Here is an 11025-nt window from a genome sequence, read left to right as displayed (position 1 = left end):
CTAAATAATGATTAAGGTCAATCTTTCTAAGTTAATTTGAAATGATATGTTTAGCTATTAATCTTCCATAGCTGCTTGATGGACAAAAGACTAAAAATGAAAAACTTGAAATTGAATTGCGAAGGAGTCCTTCATCTTTTTGTGTAAATAATATAACGATAATAAATTGGCACATGAGATTGCGTACTCAGAATCCTTTGATCATCATCTAGCTCCTGCTGTACACACTGCTGAGCAGTGCATTCTTAACAGAACATTTCATTGAAATCGTTTATGAAGTTTTCATGTGTATCGTCGGCATCATCGTAATCGCTATCATCGCACTCATCCGGCTCTTTCATTGGGCTGTCATCTTCAGAGGCGTAGTTACTGCAGTCAGAACAACCGCAAATGTCAGTACATTGCAAACCAGACTTCACGCGAGCATCGAAGATTCTTGCAACCAGCTTTACACTTGCATGTCACGCACTCAATAAGTGTATCTGGAGCAGATGGTCCAGTCATCCAAAGAATCTCTAACTGACCATTTTCATATGCCATCCATGGCTCACAGGAGGTTGAACATTAATGTGCGATTGCAAACTATTCTTCCAGATGGCTGCTTGGTAGTTGGCTCTCTTAATGTGCAAAAGCATGCTATCTGCATTGGGGAAGGCATTCGTCCGAACACTTGCCAGATGCAAAGAGAGTGTACCTAGGACCGAAAGAAATACAAAGCAAATGCAAAAAAGACAATAGTAGCAAAAATATATTTTTACATTTACCTTGAAGCATTAACTATCGCTGAACTCTTGTCAATAAATAAAGATCTTTACCAAATTGTAGAAAAATTGGACATTGCTCACCATCAGTAAGACAACAAAAGTAAAATCATATAGTAGGTAGATTAAGTACAGAACATTATGATGTTACAAAACAGGTATTGGAATACCTGTAACATATTGGTTTATTTGTTACATTATTTACCGATTGAGTGACGAAGGACTTTTCTTGCTTGCATATTATGCATATTGATGGCAAAACTGCTTTAGTTCTTATCGGAGGTTTAGAACTGTCATGACAAAACGAGGATGATCGTAGCAGTTTCGTGTGAGGCTCATTTACATCTGTCGACTTATTTTCTTGTATATAGTTTTCATTGACAGTGGCTGCTGAAGCCTCAAACTTTTTGCTCATTCTTTTTTCAGCCCGTCTAATCAGGCCGACATTGGTGAACTTTGCCTAGCAATTTCTATGGTACTTTAACTCTCCACGGTACTCAGCCAAAGGACTTTTCATGGACTGAATTTTTTCATCAAATTTTTGTTCTTTTCAGCGATGTCTTTTTGCTCACCATTGTATAGTAACCAAAGCTCGTGACAATGTAAAACTTTTTTCAAAGATGTCTCGGTAAATCAGTCAATGGCCCATTTTCACCTTTAAAATGTTTTGATCATTGTGCATGTTACGTGCGTGGTCCCGAAAGAATAACTATTAATTTTGGTTCTATTTCCACACGAAACAAAGATAGTGTGAACCAGTTATATTTCTCAAACAATTTATTAACCAACGCATAAATATTAAAGTGGATAAGTGTCTTAATTATAATATCGATAAGTATGAATAAAACTTATCTCCTCTGTCTGAGTACAACCGTGAGTCTTTATTCTTGAGCGTTCGTGAGTCCAACAATGACTCACAACAGTTTTCCAAATAGATTAAAGGCACAAAAGCCAAAAGATAGTTATGGCATAAATGCCAAGATAGTTGTCTGGTAGATTGTAGCTTGTCAAACTACTTCGGTAGTCTATGCCTCCTAAGTTTATCTCCTCGTAGCTTGTGCTCGTAGGTTGTTCTCGTAGGTTGTACTCAGTGGTGTAAACTACTCATATATATATAATATCTAATGGGAAGTATTGTGGTTTTGTGACCTACATCCCATACTTAATACAGTATGTTACAGCACTAAATAGTTAACCACAATAACAACAAATGCGGTTTTGGTTTCAAAATATGTTTCGCATGTAAGCAAGCTTCTAGCACATGCAAGCAAGCTTCTAGATTATGTCCTAATTAGTAATGACATTGCAAAATGGATTTTAAAGTTAAAATATAAAAATATGGAATGCTTAGTAATATAATATAATATAATAGTAGTTTATAAATGATATTACATGATAGTAGTTGCTATCATGTAACAGTGCACCCGCAATTTTTGCTATGTTGTCATCAGTTTCACAAATAAAACAAGATGGCGACAGGTAAAACTTTAAACGAATGTTATGAAACTTTGGAGTACTGAAACTCCAAAGATTGCAATTTCAAGAGATGCAAACAACTTAAATCATATTCAGTCATTAAAAATAAGTAGTTTTCTGTGATTTTTATGTAGTCATGAATTTCGGCATTTAGAAATCATTTTTTAGCACATTTTCTTGATACAGAATACGGCCTAATCTTCAAGCTTTGCAAGATGAATGCTATGAATTGATTCGTAAGTTAAAACAAAATATGTCTGATTTGCAAAATGAATATGAAGAATTTAAAGAGATAACAATGCAAAATGAATGAAAAAGAATTGCAGATTTAAAAGATTTTCAAGCTTTGGAAGATGAATGCGATGAATTAAGACATCTATTAATTGGTTATGAAAAATAAAAGAAAAACCCCAAGTTAAATTAATATTAGCACAAGCTAATTTGGATGAACTCCAAAATTATTATTCAAGTCGATCTGTATCAGAGTGTAATATCAAAACGATGACAGATGAATTAAAGGCTGCTGAAGACAAAGTGAAATATTTTTCTGAATACAATGATGTCTAATAAATCTCAACTATTTTACTAAAATGTTCAATATATAATTGTCTCTCATCTTCGTTAATATCATATGATAATAAAACAAAATCAAAATAATTATTACATTGTTCAATTAAATTATTCTTGTTTCTTTCTTCTTCTTCCTGTTGTTGTTTTTTTTTTATTGAAGCCTTTCTAATACTTTTGCTTGTTATAAAGTAAATGGTTTGAACCTAGGAGTACCGTTACATGTTTGTAAATGTAGATCGTCCAAGTTGGTATAGTCCTGAGAAGGACTGTTTTTGTTGTTGTTTACTGATGTTTCGACAACCTTAGCTGTAGTCATCTTCAGAGTCAAGAAAAAACTTTTTCTTGTTGTTTCTGATATTCTTTAATCATTTTGAATTCTTCTTCTTTTTGTTGTTGTCTTCTTCAATTTTAATTGTTGCACGATCAGTCATGTTCAACATATCATCTCTTACATCTAAATTTTATTATAGATTTTTACTTCTTTCTTATTTTGTTTTTTATGTTTGCTGACCATTTTTTGTATCGCAATATTTGATTGTTTTAGCGTTTATCCATTTTTACTGATTTTTCCAGTACAATGCTTTTGCGATAAGTGTTTGCTTAGAATAGGTTTAAATAAAATAAATTGTTGAATTTTAAGACCAAATTTTGCACAAATATAACCTTGTAACCCTACAAGCATACTGTTTTTGTATTTACTTCTTTCACATACTTTAATATGTGTGTTTTTTGTGATAACACAAACCACATCCTGTATTATATACATGGTGCAAAAAATTTTACAGCTAGGTTTTGACAAACAAATTCATGTTTTTGTATTTTGTGAAAGATAGTATCAGATTGTGCCAACAACAGGTTTTTAAGATAATTGTTTAATAGATGTGATGACAGCAAGTGGAATTTGTTTGAGTTATTATTGGGTGCGCAAATATAATCTTTCGAATTTACACAATACTGTTTTGAATTTAGCTGTGATTCTATTCATTAAAACTTGCAATTTTTGTCATAACACAACCGCATTGAGTATTAAATACGTTAAAGAAGTGAAAAAAAATTTTTACAGCTAAGTTTTGATACAAAATTCATATTTTTCATATTGTTTAACATGATTATTTGATAGATGTGATGACAGCAAGTGGATTTTGTTCATATCACCATGTTAAAGGAAGAAAAGGAAGCAATCAGCAAAAAATTCAAGATGGAAGATAAAGGCAATGTTCATTTTCTACTGGGGATGTTGATCCGACGTAACCGAGAAGCTAAGGTTATCACGATTAGCCAGCACAAATACATCGAGAAGATTTTGGATAAATTCGGGATGCAGGATTGTAAACCTATAATTACACCCCTCGAAACTTCAAAGAAGTTTTTTGAATGCTAGGATGATGAAGAGAAGTTTGACACGCAAACTTATCAACAGGCAATTGGATGTCTCACATATCTTTCAGTAATTTCGCCACCAGATATATCAGTTGTAGTGGGAGTCTCATCCCAGTTCATGGCAAAGCCAAGTAAAGAGCGCTGGAGTGGTGTGGAGCGTATATTACGATACCTAAAGGGAACAACAGATCATGGATTGAAGTTTTTGGCAGAAGGAAACTCTGACCTTTTAGGGTTTTATGATGCAGATTGGGCTGGAGACATTAATACATGCAAATCAACATCAGGTTACATTTTTCAAATTGGCAATAGCACAGTCAGCTGGTCAAGCTGAAAACAAAGAACGGTTGCAAAGAGCACAACTGAAGCAGAATATGTAGCATTAAGTTACACCACGCAGGAAGCAATTTGGATTCAAAGATTACTTATGGACAATGGATTTGGAATGGAAAGACCAATTACAATCTTTGAGGATAATCCAGGAGCGATTGAACTTGCAAAGAATGCTAAGTACCACAACCGTACTAAGCATATTGACATTTGTCATCATTTTGTCCTGGAACGAGTTCAGTCGAAAGAAGTCAATATTGTTCAATGCTCAACTGATAAAATGAAAGCCGATATTCTAACGAAAGGATTACCAAAATTTAACTTTGAGAAATTGAGATCTTTGATAGAAAACACTACAACATGAACAGTATAGTTTAACGATTTATAACTTTTCATTATTTTATTTCGGTTAAGAGTTATCAAGTGGGAGTGTTAACGAGTGGTAACTTTCCCACGTAAAGTTTACTAACAGGTCATTGATTGGGTAATAATGTAATTTAATTATGTTAATTATTAGAGGCGAGATGAGCACATTGGCATTGTTGATATTGAGATGTAGAAGCACATATATTTTACTTTTATATATTAGTCATTAAACGTTTCAACATATATCGCTTTCGTTTGCTCGGTGGGTGAATGTTTAAAGTGCACATGACATGTTTTCAAAAACACAATATTATGATAGTTTAGACTATTTTTAGAATATTTGAAATATATTTTATAATTGAAAAGTTTCATCTTCGTGGACTTTGGATGCCTTAAAGTTGGTTATTTTTTGATTGTTCGTGATGTCAAAAGGCCTAGGACGAGAAAAACAAATAACGCCGGATCTGACGTCAAATCGGGAACACGCTTTCGAGTGCTTTTCTCGAACAAACACAAGACATAATACCATACTAAAGACACAGCTATAAATTCGCAATTTTATTACACTCTGAGTAGAACCATAAGTTTTTAAATTTTATATTGTGCGCCTGAAAAATTAAAGATGTCTTCGAGCTCTTTGCTTTCAATTGAGAGTCTAAATGATTCAGATAATGATTCGATTTCAAAGTACATGATGGGAGCCGAAAGTTTGGTTATCGTCGATCACCTAAGTGACTCTATTGATGCGTCTGAACATTTCATTGAATCACAAATGTTGCCATATCAAGATGAACCTGTTGCTGATGAAGAATGGGTTCAAAATTATCATGACGGATTACGTGAACGTCAATTTTTTTTGGAAACGCTGCTTGATAGATTCAACAATCGTGTGCCGTTGGAGCAGTGGTGAGTAGATTTATTTGTTAAAATATTTACAAGTTAGGGCCATAATTCACTTCACGCGAAGTCAATGAGCGTTATCTCAGTTGCACAGCGTTCTTTGTTCACATTATCAATTCAAACTACAAGTTGTATTCCAACATGAACAAATGCATGCTCTTTGTATTTGTAGGTGCATTTGTGGTAATTGCAGGACTAATATGCTTCAAAATGAAAAAGAGAGTCAGTGTTGCCAAGAACTTGACGAATGCATAGAGTCCTTAAACAGTGAAATGGTGCTGGGTGAAATGAAAGTTGTTCCTAAATGTATTACACTTCATCCAGCATTCAATTCAGTGTGTCTGGATATTTGGTCATTGCGAATGGCAGGCCCAAAATTCAGGAAAATAGATGGAAGAAAATATGCGAAACATGATGATGAGAACAGGTACGTACATACCTATGTGCTTTCATCTTATGTTAAATTTAATTATTGTGAAACAAACATTTGTTTAATTTGTAAATATAGGTATTTAAGAAGTGTTGCCTATCGAGAGTTTACCCAGCTGGTGCATGGTTACTTAGGAAGGAAAAGGATACCACTGCCTGCTTGTGCCTATCATTCAATAAGGACTCGATTTCCTGGAAAAGATTTCCAAGGTTATGATGATGATGAACTTGAGGATGAATAAATTACTATTTGTATGCCAATATTCACCCTCAATTTGGATTCTTGTTCCGTGGACAGTCAAGGACATATTGATGGCCTTTCATTGCTTTCCCACATGCTCGACAGTGTGGACAAGTTCTTTCTTCACTGGTGATGTTATTTGACACTGTTGGTTGGACTAAAATGTTATATTTTTTGTGATTGACATGTAGACAATAAGTTTAAGTATTAAATAAAGAATGTCTTAGTCATACCATTGGTGGGTGGTACATTTGCAACTACCATTTTCTGGCGGTTGATCTTCTTTTTAATGGCCTTTGCTCTTGATTGTCTCTCAAACATTGTATGCATTGGTGCAGGAGACATATTTGACAACTCTTCAGATGCCTTTTCAAATTGCTTTTTGGTAGCCTTCATCATTGTGTGATAAAGTTCATCATTATAATCTACACACAGATGTTCAATTTTAGGAACAGAAATTGTGTTTTGAACATCTATGAGTGTCTGTTGTAACTGTGCTTGTGTACACAAGTTGTCATTGAAATCATATCTCACCAAAAATTTGATGAACTCTAACACTTCTTACTGTAGCATCACCATTTTTAAATTTAGGGTACACCACTTTAACTTGTTTCTTATCTTTCACAATCACCTCATCTCTCCTCAAGTTATCGTTAAAATGCAAAACAGCCAAAATGTGTCTAGATAGGTAAAAATCAAAGTATAAATTATTTATTTTTTCATTTGGCCTTAATTTACTTGCGTACCTGCAATACATCCCTGCAAACGAGTATGAAATCATTTTTGGAGAAAAATGGTTTAACACTGAGTGGAAACCTTCCAGGCAGCTGGTCTGTGAAAGTGGTGACGCTTGGGAAATACCCCTTTTCAGATTACTATTCAAAAGAGCAGCTTGTGTTTTCTCAAACACAACTGACTTAAATAAATTTAAATTTAAATAAATGTATCTTGCATCATCATGTCTAAAACATTTTAAGCACAAATTATGTTCACTATACAAATGTCTTACCTTTATTAAGCCACATCCTTTCCTCAATGTCATCACCATGAGCACAGGCATTGAAAATGGGATTGGGAAGATTTGAATGAACATTGGCCATGTGTTCCAAGAATGATGAAAACTTAGCCCATATGACCTGTCCATCACCATCTTCAGTTGACATTGCACTCCAATACAAATGATTCACACATGGCTTCACCCAAGGAAGAAGCTCCTGACAACCTTTCTCTTTTGCAATTTTTTTAAGAATTTTATTGACTTCTGATTTACAAATAAGAAAAAGAATGTAAACGCTTTTAAAGCTAAGCCAATCACATAGAACACTAAACACAGTTATTACTTACTTTTTGCCAAGTGCCACAAGTTAAAGTAGTGGGTAATTTTAGGAAGCTTCTCCTTCATGTGTTTTGAAATAGATGTGTGACGATCCGAAATAAAAGTTGTCACATTCAAGCCATCTTTTAAAGCCTCTCCAGTGCCTTTGTGAAAGCTAGATACTCCATTGCTGGGCTGTTACCAGCTTCATTTCTCTAAGAGTAGTAAAAGAATCCAACAATGTATAAAAAAATTATCAGTGCTTTGGAAAAGGTAATCTCAAATTATTTTTACGTACCTGCACTAAACAAAAATCTACAATTTTATTTATGTCACCATTACAACAGAATATGCTGTATGCACAGTGTTTTGCACAATGGCCCATACTCTCATGGCGGCCATCACCAGCAAGAACTATGTCTTGGATTTTCCTTAAATTTGTGTTCAAAGAGTCTTTGTACTTTTTCCAATATAAATGAATGCTTGGAAACAGCTTGGTCTGAAAAAAATATGGAAACTTATCACAAAATTAATCCTAACGAAAATCTTTTATTAACAACCAACAACTGCAAAAACTGCACACATACATTTTGATGTCGGAAAAAAGATCGCAATGACATGCACCGCAATCCCATGTGCTGGAATATTTTTAAAGTTTTGCTGGCAGATCCACCTCCACTCAAAATTCCAAACGAAAGAAGTAGGTTTCCTGCAGGAAGTGTTGACATTGCAATCCTAATGTTGGGTTGGCTACCCCAAATGTTACTGCGTTGTTTGCATTGGACATTGTTGCAAGTTGTCTCTACTTGAATCATGGTTCCAAATTCTTTCATTTCCACAAGGACATCAGGCACTTTACAGGATGGGCAAACATCAAACAGTTTCATTAGTTGTGAAAGAAAAACAATGTATTTTGGTTGCTTCCTTAAATCTCCATCATTTGCTGCATAAACACTGCAACAGAAACAATCCTAATCATACATCAATGATGATTTCTATATAGCATGTGGTAACATAGAAAGTTTATAAGTACCATTTTCCATCAGAATCATCGGTATCACTGTCTTCTTCACTTGATGTTTGATTTGCTGAAAGTTCATCCTCAGTTTCCCCATCTGTATATGAATCTTGAGATTGTTGCTCCTCAAAGTCACTATCCACATGCTCTGCACTATCTTCATCAATTACATCAGAATAATGAGCAGCATCAAAGATGTTACTTTTCTCAACATCATCTGAAAAAAATTAAGTACATTTACTAAATTACTGAGTCGTTTGAGTTTATATATAGCTCATTAGCTAATATTCATAGATACTGCTTTGATCAATATTCCATAACTGATACAATTTATTAGATTTGTCATCTAATATTCATAACATTATACAATAGCATACCATATCTCATCCGAGCTTTGTAAAACAGCATCTTTCTTTTCTTTTGGAGCATCTTGTTGATCAGTTTGACACAATTCTGACATTTCAATGGCAATGTCTGGACCCATTTTTCATTTACATTTTCCCAGTTCGGCAAATAAACAATATTTTTTTTATTTTAAACTACAGGGTGTATAATAATATTGTTAGAAAGTACTTTTTGGTTGAATATTACTTATTTCTTAAAATAAGCCCTAGAAACGATTGTGGATAAGGGAAAAGTTTATTTACTTATAAAATTTTTTTGTTTTGCTAATAAACAAGCATAAAAGACATATCAAGAAGTCTGGGAATAACAAAAGAAATACAAATGAAATGCATAGAAATGCATAATCAAATGAAATGCATAATCAAAAGAAATGCATAGAAAAACATTTTTTGGACTTGTGGCAAACTACTTTAACTAAACAGCAATGATAATATAGGTCAATCAGTGTGACTAATTATTAATTCAGGGTAAGTTGTTTAGCAAATAAATATTGCCATGGGGCAAGACCTGTCATTGAAAGACCCTAAATCGAGTTATTTCAATTTTATTCAAAGTGAGGTAACCAAACGTACGCTTACTGATTTGTAAGGGTCTTTGAGTAGTTCATGAAAACTGTTATCTGTTTCATGAGGAAAAGTCACAGTGTCTGTTTGCATATATTCATCTGCTTCTTCTGTAGATACATTAGTTAGAGAAGAAGAACAAGGCTGAGAACATTCAATATTTTCATATATGCTTCCTTTTTGACTCACGCTGCACTCTTCGTGATCTGCATGTTGAGCGTGAAATAGCTGGAATCAATAGTTTTACAAAATACTTAGTGACACATACGAAAGGAGAACCATTCATGGCTATTTTTTAAAAAATATATAATACTCACAATGCGACGACGATCTCGTTCTGACAGCACTGTTTCTTCTGTTTTAAACTTGGAAGGCCAGACACATATGCCAATGCTATCCCTTTTTAACGTGGGTGCTACAAGCAGCGGTTTCTCAGAATTACATACTCCCATCTCACCAGTATAGCGACACACAAAGTCATCCTCTTTACAATGCTTTGAGCAAACTTTGGAAGACGAAGAAGGTTCCCAATTTTTTCGTTTCCTTTTCACAAAATCAACCCAAGCTTTTCTACGTTTGTTAGCTTCGGGTCTTTTGTCATTCGCATATGGGATTCTATGGAGAGCAATCCCCTTCTTCCAATTTGACGTGTTTGAACATCCAAACACGACGCATCTGTGTGGCATTTTCACAAAAAAATTCTTTCGCAAACGTATTAAAAAAATATATTTTTTTTGGTGCTTTAAGACAAACGTTACCGAATAGCACAAGTGTGTTCCCGATGTGACGTCACACATGCAATTAGTTACATTGTTGTTACCAGTCTTTTTATACTCACGGTCAATAGGAAGAAATATTAAAAATCCGCAAATTCAAGGTGCTCAAAGTCCATGAAGATGAAATTTTTCAATTATAAAATATATTGAAAACCTTCTTAAAATCATCTAAACTATTATAATATCATATTTTTGAAAACATGTCATGGGCACTTTAATAAGGGAAACAAAGGTATTTTGTTGTAATGAGAGTATTTAAGAATGTGTAAATATCTCAATTTCATCAAAGTTCTCTAGCTGCGTTAAAGTTTTTTTGTTGGAAAATTTTTGAGAAATGACTAAGTAATATATATTTTAAATTATAATTTCGTTTTTGTGGTCTTCTTGTATTTATTGTATATTATTTTACGAAAGAATATTATATTATTTTACGGAAAAAAGTATATTATTTTACGGAAAAAAGTATATTATTTTACGGAAAAAATTTACAGATGT

General features: G+C 33.7%; 3 protein-coding genes across 3 annotated transcripts; 1 reads left to right on the top strand and 2 right to left on the bottom strand.

The window, feature by feature from the left end:
* The first annotated feature begins 5496 nt into the window (after positions 1–5496).
* LOC124457708 lies at positions 5497–6685 on the top strand. The gene is made up of 3 exons (XM_047007906.1): positions 5497–5789; positions 5956–6210; positions 6292–6685. Exons 1-3 carry the CDS (start codon positions 5506–5508, stop codon positions 6452–6454), a joined length of 702 nt encoding a protein of 233 aa, XP_046863862.1. The 5' UTR covers positions 5497–5505; the 3' UTR covers positions 6455–6685.
* Positions 6231–7912, bottom strand: LOC124458369 (the record flags this gene model as incomplete). The annotated part of the gene is made up of 6 exons (XM_047008399.1): positions 6231–6610; positions 6687–6878; positions 6988–7133; positions 7200–7369; positions 7452–7714; positions 7798–7912. Coding segments are annotated over 6 exons (1014 nt in total), but the record flags the coding sequence as incomplete, so codon positions are not given.
* Positions 7889–8433, bottom strand: LOC124457709. Its single transcript, XM_047007907.1, has 3 exons — positions 8356–8433; positions 8067–8267; positions 7889–7983 (listed from the first exon to the last, which is right to left on the bottom strand). The coding sequence occupies exons 1-3, from the start codon at positions 8401–8403 to the stop codon at positions 7915–7917; spliced, it is 318 nt and encodes a 105-aa protein (XP_046863863.1). The 5' UTR covers positions 8404–8433; the 3' UTR covers positions 7889–7914.
* Between the last annotated feature and the right edge of the window lie 2592 nt (positions 8434–11025).

Source organism: Xenia sp. Carnegie-2017, unplaced genomic scaffold, assembly GCF_021976095.1.
Source record: "Xenia sp. Carnegie-2017 unplaced genomic scaffold, XeniaSp_v1 HiC_scaffold_6, whole genome shotgun sequence".
Classification (NCBI taxonomy): domain Eukaryota; kingdom Metazoa; phylum Cnidaria; class Anthozoa; order Malacalcyonacea; family Xeniidae; genus Xenia; species Xenia sp. Carnegie-2017.
This window is presented reverse-complemented; position numbering and strand designations above follow the sequence as displayed.